We start from the raw sequence: 21,787 nt of genomic DNA, 5'->3' as shown, positions 1-21,787 counted from the left end.
GCTAGATTCCTATTAGCTATTTCAATTTGCAATAGCCAATAGCAAACTAGCTATAGCAACCGCCCACTGCCGCAGTTCTCCATCAGGTCCCCACAAGTGATTGACAGCAGCAGAGGGCGGGTGCAATAGCTAGTTTGCTATTGGCTATTGCAAATTGAAATAGCCAATAGCTATGCATTCCTATGGTGAATTTTTTTTTCTTTTCTTTTTGACGGCAGCAGAACCGCCGGCCAATAGAAAACAGTTGGGCGGAGCAAGCTGTCACTGCTAGCTCCGCACAATCGTTTTATATTTATTTTTTTGTACTTTTTAAACTATTTGTCTGTTCTGCTCGGTACCACAGAGGCAGCGAGCAGAACAGCCGAGCCGAATGCCACTCAGCGGCCTTCGGCTATTCACTCACTGCTGTTCAGCATCTATAAGAATAGACTGAACAGCAGCGAGTAGCCTGCCGGAGGTTCGGCTTAGCCGATCCAGATGTTGGATCGGCTGAGTCGAACTCCTTCTGCACTTCGGGTCGGCCGAACATGCTGAGCATGTTCGACCGACCCGAAACCATGCGAAGCAACTCGATGTACGGCTTATTTCAGCCGATATATGGCTGAAATCAGCCGTACCAGCCTGAAGTGAATAGCCGAACAGCGTTCGGCTCACTTCGCTTCAGGTTGGTCATTCACCCGGCTGCCTACGGCAGCTTGGTGAATAGACCCCATAGATCCCAGTAAGGTCTGTGCATAGAAAGGAATCATTTAACCCAAATGGGCGTGGCATTGGAGTTTATTTGGACTAATCAGTTCATGGTTACAGCTGCCCCAGTTTTGGATTTCACATTGTTGAAGGTTGAGCTGCTCTCATAAATACCAAATACAATTGCTTTCTTTAGGCACTGCAGAAAACCTTTATTTACAGTGTTCATCCTTACGGTTTCTATGGCAGCTAATTTTATATAATATTTCATGCTGCATATGGACATGGGTTTCATTAAGTTTAAATTATCTAATTGAGATGTACCAGATACATCAAACCACAAGTTCCTCATCTGCTATATTATTTGAAATAGATTACATCACATTTTCTTTTTAATGTGTTTAACATTCTAATACATATATGGGAATAACATTTGTATTCATTTCTGACATTACCATGGAAATGTAGAAGGGGGATGTCATACACAAAATGTTGGTATCCATAAATCCAGTGCTGCATAGTCTATTTTAACAAATCAGACAATTAGGATTCATTCACAGCATTGTGCTTTGTTGGATGACATAAAAAATGTCTATTATAGGTGAACACTTTTGGGTTGAGCCACCAATCGGACACCTCTCAGCAACTCCATTGTAAAGATATGACTATGTGTGTTTATTGTCTTCATCCCCTAATATTATACCAAACTAAATGCCTTTTTTCCTGCAACTAGACAGCTGGTTATAGAACTGATGTAAAAAAAAAAAAAAGAGCATTTCAAGCAAGTAAAGAGTTTAGAAATTACTTCCTCTACTGATGATAGTCAATCACTTCTAGAGCAGGGGGTTATCAGATATATTCATTCAAACAGTTCCTATGCCAAGCAAAACAACAGCTATCAGGCGAGGGTTTTTTACTTGCCCGCTAATTTTTTTCCCCTAAGAACACTCATGGTGCTGCTCCCTAGACATGTGATTGTTGCTAACCAAGAAAAGGCCAGAGTCTGTAATCTATGAGCACCTTTATATACCATAACATCAGATGAACATCATCAACCATGCCATTTGCAGGAAGTAGAAAATGGATGGATTTTACCAGCCAATGGGTAATGGTCCCCTTTAAACAACCCTGGGAGTCTTTGCATTGTTGTATGTCATGCATGCATTGTTTTTTTTTTTTGGACAGAGCAGGAAAGGTATGATTCTCCATCAGATTTGTATCCCCCACTGGGGAGATATGCTTTCACTTTCTGTTCTGGTGACAAGTTGTCACCAGGGCAGGATGTGATCGGATATCTCTCCAATGGGAACAGAGACAGCAACAAAAGCATAGTTATTTAGTAGAGTGGTGATGGGTTAGAACGTCCATCAGGCTATCATGATTTTTAGTGTTGTCTTGTCTTGGGACAATGGTTCCTCTTCATTTCTTGTCCTGGTGTCACCAAGTGAAATAGTGAAGGGAATTGTACCTAATGGGGACACTTGCAAAAATAAAAACTTCACATTCTGACTCTTCTGATTCTGGTTCTGACTCTTTCCCACTCTGTCAAAAAATAAACATCTTGGCTGAAGTTGGCCTTTTTTAAAGCATATATAAACCTAAAATCAAAAATGTATTATGTTGCAGCTTGCTGGTCCTTGGATGTGGATCTTAGATACCCTAATGTATAGGTTTTTTTCCCTTTATTTGTACCTAGTAATCTTGCATATAACACAATTACTGTCCCTTTCATGGCTACACTCACTTCTCCTCTGTATTTATGGGGAAAACCATGGTTGTCACACAGGCTTGTCACACAGGCTGTATTTTAAACATGTCAGCCTTTGTTCATCTCCATTGCATGGTAGATTGATTTGATTAGTAACTTACAAAAGAGATACAAGATTGTTTATGCTCTCTGTTCAGCTCATAGGAAGTGACAAGGATACTGCATTTCTGGCAAGATTAACAGGTATTGTTGGTACCTGAAAATTTTCTTAGCCAGAAAAATGAAAACAAATGCAGCCACCAGATCTACAGTATGTATTAACCTATAGTACCCATCAAGACAGACGTATGGCTTTACCGCCAAATGTGGGTGCCCTCTCCACAGTGGCCATGGAAAGCAGGGTGTGGCAGACAGTGTTATATGCAATGGATTGCTCACTATGAGGGCATTACCCTGTTTAGAGGAAGTGACCCAATAATTCAATCATATCTATCCCCTGATTTTTCTAGTTTTTATTCTTAAACACACCAGTTCTTTTGACATTAATGTTTAGTATTCATCTAATCTATTAATAAGGTAAGAATTGATACCAAGAGTCATTTTATCGGTACCAGACTTTAAACATAATGGGGAAAACAATATAATGGTTGTTGTAAAAGAAAAACACTGTTCTGAACATATATAATAATGTAATCACTTAATCGCTTAATCACTAAATGCACAATTAGGAAACATCGTGTTTGCTGCTCAGAACAAAGCTTGGAGTATATAAGTGCTATCGTTCACAGATAATTACTAATTAAAGAGAAAGGCAGTACATTGAAGCTACTGTCATTTGCAGAATATACTTAATTAGTCTTTATCAAATACTCAAAAAAAGCAAATTGTATTTTCCGAATGACTTTTCAATGTGTGAACCTATTTCTGAACATCTATTCATAAATGACCCAATTCCATTTTTATTTTACAACTATTGCTACCATGATTTGGTTCATGAACTGAAAAACGCGCAAGTTATTTGACCTTTGGCCTCCACAAATTTCCAAATGTGTCCAGCTGAGACCTCTGCTTTGCTTTTATGTTGGAAGTTGGTTATAAAATAAACTAGCGTCTATCCTAATGATTGCACACAACTAGTATTAAAAAAGTGCAGGCACCTTGAGGTGCTTACATACATCTTCACATATGCGCAAGCCTCATTATTCAACAAGGATGGGCTGCATCATTGAATAATTGATAGACAGGAGAATGGAGGGCCCAGGCACAGCTTCAAGAACCAAAGCTGTTATTTTCATAATAGAAAGCTCGGGATTGACGGGCTCTCTTGTGCCCTGCACATGATGTGACAAAAGCATGAAGGAGTCCTTAGTACACACTGAATGGGTTATTAGGATAGGTATGGAAGCAGGGGCTAACATTGGATATGTAAGAATAGGGTCTTATTATCATGTTTTAAAAAGATCCTGTGGCTTACCACTGATTGTCTGAAGTCTGTCAGGAGACTGTTGCTCGCAGCAGACTTCTCCTGGACATTCAGGAGTTTCCAGGTGTGGAGAAGAAGAAAAAGTGAAATACACATAAGATGTGGTGGCTCAGAACTTAGGCGTGTTTGAGAAATCTCAGATTGCTTTAACCTTTTCTCCTCTGGCAAGAGATATCTCCAGTAGACTTAGCAAGAGGCCCATCCAGGCATTGGTGGTACCTTAGGAGCACAATGCAAACACTAAGCACTGTCATGAGCATTTCACAATAGCCAATGCTAACTGTAAATTGAAAAATTAATGCTACTAAAATGGACAGCAGGCATGGACACTTCAGCCTGGTACTCTTTTATATAAACTGTACTGTTGAATGCAAATTTAATTAAAGTTCAAAAAACTGGGAAAACTGAGTTCTTGGGAAGTGTTATGTGGTGTATTGAACTGACCTCCTCACATGCACCTTTTGTTGGCTATAGAAGCACTGAAAAATGTTCTGTGTTTTTCTCATTTCTTGCAGCTATAAAATATACCTTTAAGAGGTCTGCAGCTGTCCTATATGATTCTGGTCCTCCCGTAGTTCACACTACCCATGTAGAGGGCCATGACTTCCTAATAAGTTTTTCTCGGTTTTGTCATGACTATATATGCCACAATATTGGTAATTCCATAGGTTAGAACAGGATGCACAGAGGAAAGCTTGAACGTTCTGTTGAAATTCTAAAAATGAATGATTTTTTTTTTCAGGAAACACCATTTATTTCCTAAATCGGATTTTTAAAACAAACGAAATTCTGAACATTCATCAGGTCTCTGATAGCATTATCCAATGTTCTGACGTGATTTTTCGTATGAACGTTCCTACGAAAATCTACCAGTGTATGGCCAGATTTAACATGAATTCAAAAGTCCCTGGGGCTGTTACAAGGGCAAGGGAAGATGCAAGGTAAATACTGCAAGGTGAATGTATTTTACAAAGCTACATTTTTTTCAGTTTAACGTATTGATTTTTACAGCACATAACTGACCTTTGTTCTGCACATTGATTTTACAGCTTCCACATAATTAGTTAGCTAAAGACCACCAAACTGTAATCTAGAATGCATAATAGTGATGAGGAAAGTGAAGATGCATTGCCAAAAACTGCAATGAAATACAATTCTAGTTCAGAAAAAAGCCATGCCGTGTGCTGCAATTGCATACACATAATAAACATACAATTATTCTGCTGAAATACCAACTAGACTTCTACATTTGGTGTGCTGAAATCTTTAATTATGTGTAACTGAGCAGTTATAAAATGTTTGTACTATGCTAACCATCAGATCTATTTATTTCCTTCCCTAATTTATTCAATTAGCATTATGTGCATCACTGAGCATGTACTGTAATAGATGGATTAAATCTTTTTTTCACACAATCTGTAGAAAAATGTACTATATCAAGTGAATCTGTACTTTGAAGAGCAAAGACCTTGTTTTACTTAAAGCTGATCTCCGGCACAACAGTTTTAATTTAAAAATATCCTTCAGTAGCCACAAAGGATATAGGTCCACTTTGTATGCCCCAAATGGCAAATATTACCTTTTAAAAGTAGCAGTAACATCACCACTGTGCTGTACATAGCCTGTGCAGAAAGCAGAGTTTTGGGAAGGATCCAACAGGCCCCACTCAAACTACAGGAGAGGGCAGAAACCAGACCAGTCATCCTATACAAGGAGAGAGTGACTGATCTTTATTACAGGAAGCTCCTGTACAGAGATAAAGTTTCACACTGGATTACTGCCAGTGGAGGACCTAAGGAACAAAGGGCCCTAGTGCAAGATTTCTTTTTGTTCCCCCCCCCCAAAAAAAAACACAGCGCTCGGCCGGCTTTTACTTTCTCTCCTCCCCGCTGGGACACAGAGCAGCGCCCAGCGGGGAGGAAAGAAAGCAGGGATGAGAAAAATTGCACTTTCGGCATTTAGCCAAAAGTGCCATTTACGGCCGATATGTTTTGGCGGCCTAAATATATGGTGCATACCTAATATTTACAGCAATGCAGAATGGCACAGGCTACAGAGGACTACACATCCCATCAATACTTTATATAACAATAGCATTTCTGTATAAAGTACTGCTGAGATTTGTAGTCCTCTATAGAGGGTGCCACCCTATTGCTATCACATAGGGGGGCTAACAAGCACCCTATGTAATAGCAGATAGGGTTTGACAGGTCCTCTTTATGAAGGCATCAGGGGACCCCAAAGAAGCTGAGGAAGCCGAGATCTGCTTCCCCAGCTTCTTGCCCTGGCTCTAAGAGCCAGAGACTGTGTACAGTGACACCGGAAGTGATGTAATACACATCACTTCCGGGTCCAGTGATCGGAGGAGAGATCAGTGGCTGGAAGCTGCTTAATCTCTCTCTGATCATTGCGGAGAGATCCACCGAGCTGCTCCCGGGCACCGCACAGGGATAGCGGTGCCCAGGGAAGCCAACAGCGGCCGTAGCAGGGGGGCGCCGCACGGCACAAATGATCCAGCGGCTGTACAGACACCAGATCGCTTGTAAATTATACAGCAATCGTCTGCTGTTAAAAGCGGTACAAAGAGCACGGCTACCAAAGCAGCCGTGTTCTTGTTTTAACCACTTCTGCAGGGCCGCCGTCTATGGATGTACTGCGGCCTGGAAGTGGTTAAAGTGACATTAAAGTCAAATGTAAATGTCAACACTTACCTTAACTGATGTCTCTTAATCCGATCTTCTTCTTCTTCTTTCCTGATGTTTTCATCTGTCCCTCCAGCGGTGCAGCGGGTCTCCGATCCGGAGCTGACTCCTCTGTGCTTGCTGGCACTTCCTGTCCCACGTTGTCTACATGCGGGTGCACGGCGTCCATAGACTTACCTTGTGTCTCTCCTTGTCTCCCGGCTGAAAATCCGAACTGCGCATGCACCCGCCCCAAGATGCTTTGCGAGCACCTGAGCAGTTTCGGATTTTCGGACAGGAGCGCGCGGCGAAGACAGAGGTAAGTTTAAAGCACTGCTTAAAGCGTAAAAAAAAAACTTTTTGCATATATCTACTGCTTGCTAGCCTTATATATATGCAAAAAAGCCGGAGGGTTTAATAACCTTTTAATACTCACCTAATCCCTGGAACGACCGACAAGCGCAGACTCCCGTCTCTCAGGCTGTCAGAATATGCATACAGAGCGTGTCGGTAACTTTTTAAACCGGCACGCTGTGTGCAGCTTCTGAGAAGATACATATTAGCGTAGCGGGGAAGCCGGCTGCGCATTTTGCATACCTCCCGCTACGTTAATAGCAGCGTATCTTCTCAGAAGCTGCACACAGCGCGCCGGTTTAAATAGTAACCAGCACGCGCTGTATCCATATTCTGACAGCGTGAGAGGCAGGACGCTGCGCTTGTCGGTAGAACGGATCAGGTGAGTATTAAAAAAAAAAATACATTTATTTTATGTTCCCGGGACATCTAAATGTAAGACTGGGGGCCCGCCGGCCGCTGGATACCGATCCGGTGCCATCCGGCAACTGTGCTGGGCCCCCCAGGCTGAGGCCACAGTGCGGCCGCACCGGCGATAGTTCCGTCACTGATTACTGCACAGATCTGGAAGAAATACATAAAGCACACCCGGATTCAAGTAAGAATACACTTGCCGCCAGAGCCTACAGGCATACAAACTTTGGCACCATAAGTAACATTCTTCTTCTAGGATCACCTCTTATAATAAGGACATTCACTTATTTTAGTAAATCCTAACCTGGCTTAGAACATTGTTATGATGTCTAGTGTTTCTGATGATGAAATGATGGGGGAAAAAATGTGCGGCCAATAATTATAAATTGAAAAGCCACCTCTTTGCCTCTGGTGCCTATAGGTATGTGTCTGCTCTGCCTAATGGTAAACCCAGCCCTGAGCTAGTGTAAATTCCCCAGTTTAGCATGGTATCGGTGTAATGGATGTGGTTAAGTGACTATGATAAAAATGCCTATTTCAATATATATATATATATATGTTATTGCTCCTATTGCAATCCAGTATACTTGGAGAGACAAGGGGCAGGACTAGGAGCCAATCAAGTGTGCTTCATGCAAAGGAACATGCTTAAAGGAGAAGAGATTAAAGTGTGCAAAAGGATAATCTTATCTGTCTGCTGCTGCTCATTTACTATCCAAACAGCAGGTTGTGGGTAGAGAGAGGACACCACTCTATTCCTTAAAGTGAAACTAAGAGATCTGGGGCTGTGGGAGGTCTTGCCATAATGTGCACATTATGGTGCACTTACCTCCTACTGTGCCCTCCCCCTGGGATGACAGATCCATGATCCTCTCTCTGCTACATCTGCCACCACTTCTTCCAGGTCCAGCAATGCACCTTTTTGCCCATTGGACAGTCACATATGGTGTTTGTAGGAGTTACATTGTTGCTGGCACCAGGCTCCATTTTTGGCATTACAAAAATGAGTCGGGATTTACATTTACTACGAGCCAGAAAAAAGGTTTTGAGAAAAGAGACTTTGCAAGTCTTTTCTGCAAAAAAACTTTACCTCTTAGAGATTTTCTGTTGCAATACTTTAGTTTCGCTTTGACTGTAAGTGGTGCCAACCATCTGGCTCTGCTGTGTGATGTGGCTGGGTATATCACAGGACTAAAATAGATAGGGAAACAAATCCGTTGGCAGTAAAACAGCTTCCTGTTTTTTTATCTGTATAGCAAGTCTGCCTGGAGTTCAGCTTCAATTCTATCATTTTACAACTGCTTGTGCACCCAATAACCAAGCAAAAGGTAAGGTGGGTCAAGTCACATGGTCCCCGTACCCAGCATGGACAAGACATAGGTTGACTTTAAAGGGTATATCCAACTTACATAGAGTTGTTTGCAAAGACTGCAAATGTATAAGTGTAAGTATCTTGACCCAGACCTCAGATTTCTAGGCCAATGCCTCTTTAGTGTAGCCAGTGGCGTAACAATAGCCATAGCGGCCCTTGCGGCTGCTATGGGGCCTGGGGGTGGAAGGGGGCCCCATGAAGGATTGAAGTTGCTGTTAACCCTGACATTACTATTTAAGAAGAGCTGAGATCAGATATACAGGTGGGGTGGGGGTGGGGGGTTATGCAGGCAGCTCTCCTGCTATCTGACTTTAATATCATTGACAGTAGAGAGGTTGCTGGGGGACCTCAAAAATGTTTTGCTATGGGGCCCCATGATCTGTGGTTACGCCCCTGAGTGTAGCTGTTGTAGTTCATGCTCAATCAGAAAACAAATAAAATTTGCTCTGTGTGGCCAGCACATGGAGCAAGCAAGTGACACATTGACAATCTATAGGAAAGAGAATCTATAGGAAAACTAGTAGGGTCATTTATGAAAGTTCTAACGGCATATAGCCGAGCAAATGCTGTTTGCATGGCACTAACACCCCTACATGACGTTGATGAGTATAAGAGATTTCTAGACTCGTCAGCACCATCTAAGAGTGCAAGTGCCATGTTATAAATAAAATGCCTATGCTTAAACTTTCGTAAACTCTTCCTTTACTCAAAGTGTGTTCTTCCTTTACCCAAATTAAATCTTGCATTGCAAGATTTAATTCTCAATTTTCACTCAGTGCAGCTTCAGGGTATGGATAATGAAAGCTTCTTCCAACAACAGTATTAAAGATTTCAAAGAGTTGATGTTTTTCAAGCATATAACCTTCATGGGTTCTGAGATTTGCCCAGCTCTGCTTACAATACTTTTATACTTTAGTGCCTTGTGTGTCTTGATACTTGATACTGCAAAATGTAATTAATTAACAAGCCATGAGAAATTTGATTAGTAAGTCTAAATAGCTAAGATTAACCATGCAGCCCAACCAACATACCAAACAGCTGGGGAGAGACTGAATCACCATCTGCGTATGCTATGTACTTCCAGTAATTATCTCGGAGCATGTAGGTTGACGCATTTGCATCAGATCCATGAAACTGACTCAGTGCCCAGTTAGGATGCAAATTGGAACTTGATAAAATATCATTCTGTGACGTTGCAGATAATAATGGCACCAGCGAGTAACCGCTTATGTTTTGAGGAACAGGCAAACCGGCAATTTCTAAAATAAAACAAAACAAAGGAATAACTCCACCGACATAAAAGGTACAAAATAATCGTGAAGTAGTTGTATCACTTGGCTTACATTATTTGCATTTGCAATTCTGTTTACTCTGTGGGACAAAATAACCTGACGTATTATAATCATACTTAGATGACCAGCGGGGTTTGGAGTTAACAATGGTCCATCAAACTCAAACCAGCTGTACATTCTAAAAGAACAAATCCAGAGGGAAGCAAAATTAACCACGTAATTCAAGAGCTGCGAACCTTCCTAGTGCTGCACTCATATACATTCCCTAAAACAATGGGTAAATACAGGTGAAACTCGAATAATTAGAATATCGTGCAAAGTTCATTTATTTCACTAATGCAACTTAAAAGGTGAAACTAATATATGAGATAGACTCATTACATGCAAAGCAAGATAATTCAAGCTGTGATTTGTCATAATTGTGATGATTATGGCTTACAGCTAATGAAAACCCCAAGAACCCCAAATCCACAACCTCAAAAAAGTAGATTATTACATGCAATCAATAAAACAAGGATTGTACATAGAGCAATATCGGACCTCTGAAAAGTACAAGCATGCATATGTACTCGGTACTTGGTTTGGGCCCCTTTTGCAGCACTTACTGCAATTACTTTTGCACGATATTCTAATTATTCGAGTTTCACCTGTATGTGTAATACATTCTAATAGCATCTCTTAATACCATTTCACATAATGGTTCCATGGACAAGACTGTAGACTGGGATAATTAAGCAGTGCATCGGCTGCAAGTGAGGACAAAATGTGATAAGAACTCATAATTTATCTTCACTGATTTCCAACATGCTGCAAAATCTTTCCTTTTAACCAAAAACTGCAGCATAGAGAATCATTCATGCTGGTGTTAACAGCCCAAGTTTGCCTTTGTCACCATTGCATTTGCTTCTTTATTTTGCTGTATTCCGCAGGGCAACCCAATTTTTTTGCTGGACACAGGAAATTTATTTGCCTAAAAATAATCAATTAACGGGCTGATTTATAAACCACTCGCAGAACTCTTTGCTGTGCTAATAAGATTTGCAGCACTATATGGCCACTAGATGGCGCCACAGAGCCTTGGAATTCCTGTGCTCTGCAGCTCCATCTAGTAGCCATACAGCTCTGTGAATCTCATTTACACAGTGAAGATCTCTGCAAGCAGTTTATAAATCAGCCCCTTAGGAATGCCGAGACTCATCTAAAACCACAACAGAAGGACTTATGGATCTCAATAGAGCACAAGAGCGGTGATATCACTACACTTGAATTCCAGTGATAACTTCTTCCAGCCTCATGACGGGAAGTCCGTACACTGGTATAGACCTGGGGCTAGGGTATTAGTCTGCAGGAGCAAAGCATTTGCACCCATGATCAACTGATAACTGCACATTTTTTTCTTTTATTTATTGTGTGCGCATTACTTTTTTTGAACAGGCAGACTCTGCCTTAAAAAACTTTTTAAAAGTCTAGAAATAAAATATTCTATACCTAGGGTTTATTCATCTGCAATAATATAATATTTTATTTTGGCTTCAGGTGTACTTACCAAGCATAGTGGGGTAAAGATCGACTAGGGAGACAATATTTGATATGGTTGTTCCAGGTTTTATATTGGGACCCATCATCAGAAGCGGGATATGTGCGCTACCTTCATACATACTCATCTTATAAAACTGTCGGTGTTCCATAGCAAGCTCCCCATGGTCAGATGTAAACAGCACATAGGTTGTGTTGAGGAGTCCAGTATCACTAAGGGCAGACATCATTTCACCTGCAGCAAGACAAATATCAGGATTGAAATACTACTCATCATATTCTGTATTGGATAAACACAAAGCAAAAGTATTGAGCATAATTAGAACATTGCTTGTGAACTTAGCCATGCCAGGTCATTTTACTGGGTTGTTAAATGAAACACAATATAAAAATATACACAGTTTCAAGATTAAAAAGGACCATGCCAGTCAAACACAGCCCCTCACTAAAGTGGAAAATACACTTCTCAAATTCAAGCAGTGTGTGACCCTCTCGGCACCCTTCCTTGCGACAAAAGTCAAGTGTGTGGCCCTCTCGGCACCCTTCCTTGAGACAAAAGCCAAGTGTGTGGCCCTCTCGGCACCCTTCCTTGCGACAAAAGTCAGTTTTTCTAATTGACTTTTGTTGATGGAACTAGGCCAAAAATTCTCAGCCAAACAGTGACAGCAGCCAATCATACACTGCCCAGATATTCTGACAGCGGCACACCTGTGTACTATACAATCTGCACATTGGATTCACTTACTAGCTTTCACTCAATCATCCATTAATTATTTCCTTTTAAATGCCTTGATTGTTAGTATTCTTTTAAATCTGTAATTGAACACCCACACCCTGCAATCAGGATTTAGAGATTTTGGAAAGTTTCAGGGTTTGCTTTTCCTTTTTGCTGAGCTTTTACACATTCACGCTGTTATTAAAACCTCTCAATTTATGTTTAGTACTTTTGACATTTATTTAACATAATTCCAGTGAATGAACTCCCATCATGCTATGAGAAAATCTCAGGATGATCACAGGCTTTGATAATTCTCAGGTATAGTCATAGAGCTCTTATTTTTACAGCTCTCCCTTCTAAACAATCCTGTATGTGCTCTTGAAAAATCTTACATTCATAACTTAGCTTTTCATTTTCACATACTGGCTATGTGTTCCACTTGCCCAAATAATAAGAAATTATGTTGCCCTGGACAACAAAATTAAAGGTTAGCAGATCACCTGCTGAGTGTGAAGCAGAATTTTGTTTACTTGGTTATTCTGATTTTTGCTTAAACCCCTTGCGTGAATATTTAACTCCAACCATTCCTGGTATTACTGTTGACAGAATTCTAGGGCCAGTAAAATTCTTTTGTAACCTAAATGTAAAGTGCCATTAGTTAAATTTACTTACCTTAAAGTATATGTGAACCCTGCCTATCTTAAACATCTGAACAAGATATAATACAAACCCAAGGCAAACCTTTTTTATTAAAAATCAGAGGGGTGGGTGTGAAGACTCCTTGTGACGATCAAGTTCATTGGCCAAGCTCAGTTAGACACATAATCAAGAGCAGAGTGTTTTCTACCTATCCGGGTGGAAATGCAGAAGGGGGCTCACAGGCAGTGTGGATATTGTAGAAGACAAATGGGAGGTGAAATAGATTGAGGTGAGATCCTATGTGATGTGATTTTGCATATACAGATAGGAAAACTTAACCATAACACCCCCCCCCACCCCTTCCCTGCTACTTATCTCATTTATCCTGTAAAAGCCTGTAAATGTGTATTATTATTTATTGTTATTATTTATTTATTCCGTAGTAATCAAAGGGGTTACAATATACAAAGAACAGTTTTAGGCTAAATGTTCTGACTTCTTGAACTTGGCATCGAAAGTGACACTAAACTCAAGCGCTAGATTCACGTACTTTAACTATTAACAAATAAGTACCTTATTTGTGCATCACTCATCTGTAGATCCGCAAGGAGTTTGCATGTTCTCCCTGTGCTTTCATGGGTTTCCTCCAGGTAATCGGGTGTCCTCCCACATTCCAAAGGAAGGTTAATTGGCTCCTGTCTAAATTGGCCCTAGTCTGCGTGTGAGATTGTAAGATCCTTGAGGGCAGTGGCTGATGTGAATGTGCATGTAGACATGGTGCGTAAAAATTGTCAGCGCTATATAAATACCAATAATAAATAAATAAATCATCTCTGAATTGGTGCTGACGCTGTCCTTCCTTCTGGAGGGTGGCTACTTTTGTGTTGTAAAGTAGCCACCATTCCAAGCTCATTCCCATGATGGACTACAATCTCAATACAAATTAGTAAGCTTAACATGGACTACTATCTCAATACAAATGAGTAAACTAACCGTGAGATTATAGTCCATCACAGAGCGAGCTTGGAGCGGTGGCAACTTTACAGCACACACAGGAACCATGGGGAACACAAAAAAAACTAAATGTAGTTGTTAAATAATGACAGTTCAGTTACTGTAATCAGTCTCATTTGGATTCATTCAGTTGCAGCTTATTAGCCATACTGTAGAGATACTTTTGCTCCCTTTTTAAAAAAAACTATGATGGGAATTTGGACAGAAAAGGAAAGCATGGATGAACCAAAAAGACCCCTTTAAATTGATTAAAAGAGCAAAGTAAGTTTATTTCTAACCACATCCATGCATTTGTTATTTGACATTACTATACGCCTGATAAGCTAGCCTACTTGGCGTAAAGATGGGGTACTTTACCTTAACCATTAGTTCCTTTATCACCCCTTTGGGAACCCTTATCACCCCTTTAGGAAAGCCCTGGTGTTTATCCACATGTGGAGGCCTGTACATTCACAGCCATCAGCACGCCAGCCCATATGCTTGGTGTGTCAAGCTGATAAATTCGAGGTGTGCAATGCCTCCTCCTATATCTCTCTTTATTATTTAAATAACATTTAGCTCTGAATGTTTAATAACACAGGAATAGCACTGGACAGCTGAACAAATAGCGGCAATTAAAATGAATGGTAAACTCAGATATGGTTTTAATGCCACTTCTAATTATCACTTAGCAGTGCAAGCAAATTTTCCTCTACCAATTTTGAATAAATCAAGTACTATTCGTAAGCAAATTAGACAAATAATTATATATATTATAAAATATAATATATTATTTTTATTATCTCTTCTTTTACTGATTTTGAATACATCAAGTACTAATTAGTATGCAAAGTAGAAGAATAATTACAAACAAGACTCTGGCTCAGTTTACCAGCATTTTACGCCTCTGACCCATGTTATTAAAGACTCTATGTATATGCCAACTTATACTGGACAGCAAACTGTGAAAATACCATTTGTAACACTGTAAGAAATGCATTGTTTGTGATTATGTTGGTTTTTTAGTTGGCATGGAAAAACAGGTGCATAGCAACTTACCCATTATAGCATCTGTCTCTGCACACATAGCATAGTAATGAGCCCTAATATTTATAATTTCCTGGTCTGTAAAATGTCCAGTGCAGTTTTTGGTGTATGATGAGTAGAAATCCACTGGGTGCATTCTGTTTAATGGTAACCATTTTGGAAGTGTAATGTTCTTATACGACACCTACATGCAAAGGGGAAAAAAATCCAGCTTACATTTTCTTTTATTTTTCAACATGAATATTACAAGTAAATAAAAGTAGAATGTAGCAAACAGCAACAATAAATATGCTTTGCAATCATTCTTTTTCTAGTATGCACCTTTTGTGGCTTTGCTCTGTCTGTTGCACCTGCTTTTGAGACCAGCATCATACCAGCTCTTCTCACTGCTGCCATCTTTGTTGCTTGTTCTAAACCGGCCAGCTACTCATCCAAAGATCTACATAAAGACTAAATAAGGCCCCAGCCAGGTTAACAGATTTTACTTACTCCCGTCCCATACCACATCCCCTATGACACCTTCACTGTGTGTACCCTGGTTATAGCACACAATTGTTTTGTTGTAAAGTGACCCTGTAACCACCTTATGTTTAAGCTCAGTAGCTGACAACCCAATGCATTTGATGGACTGAAATGCAATCAGTGTTGTCAGCGCTGGCTGCTGGGCTACAGAACTTTGCCTACTCCCCACCACTGTACATACATACATTAATTTCTTTCTCAGACACAATGCTGCTGCCTTGACCCCAGGAACCTGCCCACGTACTATATGTTGGGAAAGGACTCTTGGTAGAGGAGTCCTAAAAGGTGTTGCTACATCAGTAGGAACTGAGCTCCCAGCAGATGCCCCTGAAAGAATTAGACATGCCTGGTGATTAAGTTATAGAGAGTAATAGCTGGTACATCTTGCTACAGGAAGAAGGTACAAAAAATGCCGACACCCACTTTAGAGGGGGAGAGGGAGGTTTGGGGGTAAATTTCGGTAATGCTTCAACATAGGTTTTAAGATATCACGTCAATATAATTTAGGATCATGCACAGATTCCCTGGCTGCTGCCAAGAGCACAGGTGATATCTGGGCCTGGGAAGAGGGAAGAAGCTGTATCAGACTGACGCAGACAGCCTCAGATTCTCCTGAAAGTTATGGAGAAGGTAAAAACTACCATTGATGTGTGCTATGCAACAGCAACATGAAATTACAAAAGAAAGGGAGCTACACTTGCAATGCAATGTGAGTACATTTAAAGGAGAACTATGGGGTTAAGGCTTTTCCCCATAGTTCTCCTTAGGGTAACGGGAGGACACAAACTAGCGTTCTCCCGTCACCCTAGGCTCAGTATACTGCTGCTGCTCGCGGTATACTGAGACGCCACAGAATACCGCTAGCCAGCTGTACCCTCCCTCCTCCGTTCCACCAGTCAGCGCTGGCGGATCGGAGTGAGGAATGCAGCCCCTCCCCCTGTCACGGCAGAAAGCCATGACAGGATCGAGAGGTGAGCAAATGCCGTTATGTGTTCGCTCGCCTCCCGATTCTACTAAGCCGACCTGTGACAGTCTCATTGTCACAGGACGGCTAGAACTATGAGGTGAGTGAAAAGCATGAAAAGCACTCACCTCATAGTTCTCCTTTAAATGATATCTTAAAGCTACAAGGATATATCAAAGGTACCCTGACAGTGGGACTTCCCCCCTGTACTGGAAGTGCTTAATGCTAGTTTTTGTCTAGGATACTCCATCCCTTGTTCCCTTGGCATGTCATCACATACAATGCAGCAACTGTGATCCTGCACTGTAAATGAGGATGTCGAGGGCCCGTCCACAACCCAGACAGTCAGAGTAAAGAAGAAAGCGGTGGTTGCTTTTTAATGGTGCCCTAATCAAAAATGAACATTAAACCCCTTGCAGTGCAGGGGGAGCCCCAACACAAGGGAAACTTTGTATTGCAAATTGTATTTCAGCATTAATCCTAATATGCATGGGGTAGATCTTCTTTTGTATTACAGTTTTTTCCTAAGGGACTGTAAACTATTTTTTTCCTCTCTGTATTACTTTTACTTTAATTTAGCTTTTTCACCTCTCTTAAATGATAACTTTCCATAAGCTCAATCCTGCCCTATACCCTAACAGATTGCAAGTGCTTAAACTATCTATATTGCTTCTGTATGCCCTAAATTGAGTGTAAGCTCTAGTTTCAGTCCTAGGCCCCATTCACACTTAAGCTTGAGTGTAGCCAGGAGATTTAGAGGCTTTTTTTGTTGCGTTTTTGCACATGATCTACGAGCATTAAAAGAATTTCTATGCTTTTAATTAGGGATGCTCCGATATATCGGCTGCCGAAACATATCGGCCGAAAATGGCACTTTTAGCAAAGTGCCATTTGTGGCCGATATAGCGGTGCATCCATGATTTCTCTCCTTCCTGCTGTGCACTGCTCTGTGTACCAGCAAAGAGGAGATAAACTGTCACAGGAGGCCGAGTGCTGCAGGATTAGAGTGCTGGCTGCGGCTGGTGTCTCCACCCTGCACCGCTCAGCCTCCTGTCACAGATCAGGAGAGCGGCAGTGTGGGCGGAGACAGCCATTGCTGTCACAGGAAGCTGAGCACTCCTCTCGCACCACCCAGCCTCCTGTGACAGCTGTCAGGATGGAGAGTGGGTACAAACACTCAGCGATCAGTGATCGCTCAGTGCTTGTAAATAATTGAGGACATAGTATGTTTACTGTGTCCTCAATTATGAATGAATGGGAAGTGATCTACATCACTTATTGTTCATTTATGAATGTGGCTATAGTAAACACACTCTGTCCGCACGTTATAAATGAACAGGAACACTCAGTATAGAGGATTCCTGCTCATTTATAACAGGGGCAGCAGAAAGAAATTGAGCACTCTGTGTCCTCAATCTCTATTTCTGTTTTAAAAGGGAAATATCAGGGGTCTGTTTAGACCCCTAATATTTTCTTGAAGCCCCTAAAAGTAAAGTAGAAAATTACAATATTTAATAAAAATGAATAAATAAAAATAAAAAATTTGAAAAAGTTAGAATAAAAAACATTTTCGGTTTCGATCTGACATTTTTTTTCATTTTGGTTTCGTTTCAGTTTTGAAATTTTCATTTCGGTGCACCTCTACAGTTTTAGTCATGCATTTTTGGTTGCATATACTTTTAAATGGGTGTGCCTAGAAATGCATTTAAACACTCGTTTTCCAGGTGCTCCTATTAAATTCTCTGCTCCTAAAGAAGCCCATGTACTTTTTCAAGCTTCACATGACTAGGTACAAGCAACATTTCACTCAGATGTTAACAGGGGCTATTGAAAACAATAGGCTTTCTCATGCTGACTGTTGCTAAAAGGAGCTACAAATGAAAGTCACTAAAAAATGCCTAGGTGTGAATGGGGCCTCAGAAGAGTAGCTCATGGATCTCCATCATGAACTGGCCTGCAGAGGTCCCGGGCTCACAGTTGAGTTCTGGGCTCCTACTGTACCCTGAGTGGAAATGATCCTGTTGGCTTTCCAACTACCACAATCACTTCTACTAATAACAATAAGCTGGAGAACAAAATATAAAACAAGTTAATGGCTGCAACTGTACCGGTGAGTATGCTTTCATGGTTTGATTTCTGAGAAGCAAGCTCTCAGACTCCCTCTGGGTTCCTAGACACCCACCTAGGTCACCTTGCGGGTAATCTGGCCCGCTCGTCCTCCAATAAGTTTTATATCAGTTCAATGTGAAATCTACATCAAAATGAGCACAAGATGTTTTACCTTCTGAAGCCAGTAAAGGGATGTTAAAAATGTTGATGAGCCCCAGTTTTCGCCCATGTTTTCTGAAGGATATGGGTGTGGCAAATTTAAACCCAAATACAGAAAAAAAGGTTGTGAAGAGTTCTTTGCTTGTTTTCTTATCCAGTTGACAGCCAGATCTGTATTCTTCCAGTCGTCCTCCATAATGCGAATCTGAGTCCGGTTTGTAGTAAGATTGGCTATAGGTCTGCCTTCCTGACTGAGCAAGAATGGGACATCTCTTGTCCAGGCTTCCACTCGGTTACTGAAAGCAGAAACTCTATAGGTGATAGGTGCCAATTGTCCCAGTGAAACATGAAGAATAGTTAAAAAAGAGATATCTGCTAAACACTGCTTTATGCTCTTCACTAATATACCTTCAACTGCTGGAGACCATCAGTCAATATTGGTATTACAATGTTTTATCAGAGGGCTGAAATTTAATGTTTGTTTTGTTCTGTAAATTTCACTTTTAAATAAGTACAAATACCTCTTCTTGGTTGTACTGCTCTGTTTTTTCGTAAATGACCATTTACATCACTCTCTAAATGTTTCTGTTTAACCATAATGCACAGTAATTGCTTGCCTACATAACTGAAATATGTTTTATTAGGTGCAACATAAGTGAGCATCATTCTTTCTGTATAATAAGGCCGGAAATTAGAAAAATGCTCCAGCACTCAATGCCATTAGAGAATTAATTAATACATAGTAAATAAGGTCGAAAAAGGGACACAGTTCATAATTTTCAACCTCTGTGTGTGTGTGTTAGATGTATGTGTTTGATCAATCCAGAGGAAGGCAAATAAAAAACACATGCATTTGCTGATACTACTTCCTGGGGAAGAGACTTGATTAAAGTGCAACTGAAGCCAAAACTTTTTTTTTTTGTTTTGGATGGAGTGGAAAGGAATTAGAAGACCTGTTAGGTTTGTATTGCTGCCTGTGTCCCCATCATCCTCTCTCTTTTACCTGGTTACCATTATCAATGAAAGTGAAAGAAAAACAATTATTTTGGGTTGTTATTAGAACAGGAATAGATGAGAAATCTTCCAATAGGGACACTAGTTCTGGTGACCCTGTTGACCACCAGGTAGTTCCCTCTCTTTGGAGGGATATCCTCTCACTTCCTGCTATGGCTATTTGACAGAAAGTGAAGGAAAATCTACCCAAAAGGATATAGATGGAAAAATTGACAAAATGCTGAAAACTACCATTTTTTTTGCAGAAAATGCAGGACATCTCTAGTTTCCCTCCTCCCCGCTGGGCGCGGCTCTGTGTCCCCTCTGATCCCCTGCCTGTGTTGGTGGGAAGCCACGAGGATGGGTGAGGACACAGAGCAGTGCCCAGCGGGGAGGTGTTAAACTTTCAGGAGGTCGAACAGGGTGGGAAGAGGGACACTGTCAACATTATCACAGGAGGCCGAGATCTCCTCCCACACCACCCCGCTCGGTCTCCTGTGTCAAGCAAATTAGGATTGAGAGGGGAGGAGACAGCTGCCAGCTGGCATAGGAGGCTGAGCAGGCAGTGCTGGGAGGAGAGCACTGTCAGCTGTGTCACAGGAGGCTGAGGCTCTCCTCCCTGTACCGCCCGCTCAGCCTCCTGTGACAGGCGAGTCAGGATGGTGAGTGGTTACAAGCACTCATTCATCAGCTAATTGCTGAGTATTTGCAAATAACTGAGGACATAGTAAGCCTACTGTGTCCCCAATTATGAATGAATAGGAAGTGGTCTACAACAATTCCTGTTCATTCATGATTGTGCACATAACAACTCATACTATATCCACAGTTTATGAATGGACAGGAGCACTCAATATAGAGGCTTCCTGTTCATTCTTAACAGGGGCTGCAGAATAAGAGATTTAGTTACATAATTACATAGTTAGTCAGGTTGAAAAAACAGGTTGAGTTCAACCTAGGGCTAGAGATTTAGAGATTTGTGTCCTCAATCTTTTTTTCTATTTCAAAAGGGTAATATCAGGGGTCTTTTTAGACCCCTGATATTTCCCCATAGCCCCCGACAGTAACGTGAAAAAAAATACAAAATAAAATATTAAAAAATTATAATTTTAAAAAGGTTAATAAAAAATAAATACTTTTATAAATGTTATAAATACACATTTTATAAATATATATAAATATTGTAAAAACATTTTTGTTGCACTTTATTGCATTTTAGTATGCATTTTCTACTTTTCCTTCAAAACTTTTTATGCTAAAAATTTGATGCTTATATTGCAATACTGTAAAAGCCCCTTTCACATGGGCTGGGCAGTATGGATCAGATGTCACTGCTGTGAAATCCGTGTCCATCCAGTTTTTTTCCTCTATCTTGTGATGGAGGAAATAACTAAAACTGCTGGACCCCATGTTAGTCTATGGGGAGTCAGATGTAAACGGACATGTGTATATTTACATCAGATTACCCCCAATCTGGCACGTTCAGGTCCGGTGAAATGGATCTCTGATCCATTTGTTTTTACAGACCTGGCCAGAGTCGGGGGTAGCTGGGTGTAAACAGACGCCCGTCTGTTTACACCTCGCTGCCCATAGAACTGAATTGGACCGCCCATGTGAAAGGGGTCTAAAGCAGTGGTTCTCAACCTGTGTAATCTCAGGACCCACATTTGTCCTCGGTCATTAAGTCGCAACCCAAGTTGCACTCTAATGAAATGCACGGCAGTGTGGGCTGCTGTGCTGTGATGGAGCTCCATCCATATGTGCATTGTTTGTATAACTCCCATGCGCGCCTGTAGAGGTGCCAGGAGCCAGAATGTGATGTTACTCCAGTCCAGGCACCTCTACAGGACATGCGAGGGAGCTATAAGCAATGCACATATGGATGGAGCTCCCTCGTGGCCATACCCCCAGCCCACCCCACCTCAAGTAGACGCTCAGCGCTGGGCAGCATATTTTGAATGACTGCTCGGTGTGAGAACGGACAATGCTGCATTAGGGGGAGGCTAGGGGAAGCCTCTCACCTAGAAAAGTGGAAGGTATGCGGCGACCCACTTTTGGGTTATGGCCCACCAGTTGAGAACCAAGGGTCTAAAGCATTCCTTTTTGAATTTTTAGG

At 41.1% G+C, this 21,787-nt stretch overlaps 1 protein-coding gene across 3 annotated transcripts in view; it reads right to left on the bottom strand.

The window, feature by feature from the left end:
* The window catches only part of ARSK (arylsulfatase family member K), a 41,803-nt gene that overhangs the window by 4,938 nt on the left and 15,078 nt on the right, over positions 1-21,787 (bottom strand). For all 3 annotated transcript variants that reach the window (XM_018560530.1, XM_018560528.1, XM_018560529.1), the window contains 4 exons: positions 18,692-18,974; positions 14,937-15,108; positions 11,538-11,762; positions 9,731-9,958 (listed from right to left, as the gene is read on the bottom strand). In XM_018560530.1, the coding sequence (XP_018416032.1) occupies positions 9,731-9,958; positions 11,538-11,762; positions 14,937-15,108; positions 18,692-18,974 (908 nt within the window). The remainder of the gene's footprint in view (positions 1-9,730; positions 9,959-11,537; positions 11,763-14,936; positions 15,109-18,691; positions 18,975-21,787) is intronic.

This window comes from Nanorana parkeri, unplaced genomic scaffold (genome assembly GCF_000935625.1).
Source record: "Nanorana parkeri isolate BGI_ZX_2015 unplaced genomic scaffold, ASM93562v1 scaffold462, whole genome shotgun sequence".
Taxonomy (NCBI): domain Eukaryota; kingdom Metazoa; phylum Chordata; class Amphibia; order Anura; family Dicroglossidae; genus Nanorana; species Nanorana parkeri.
This window is presented reverse-complemented; position numbering and strand designations above follow the sequence as displayed.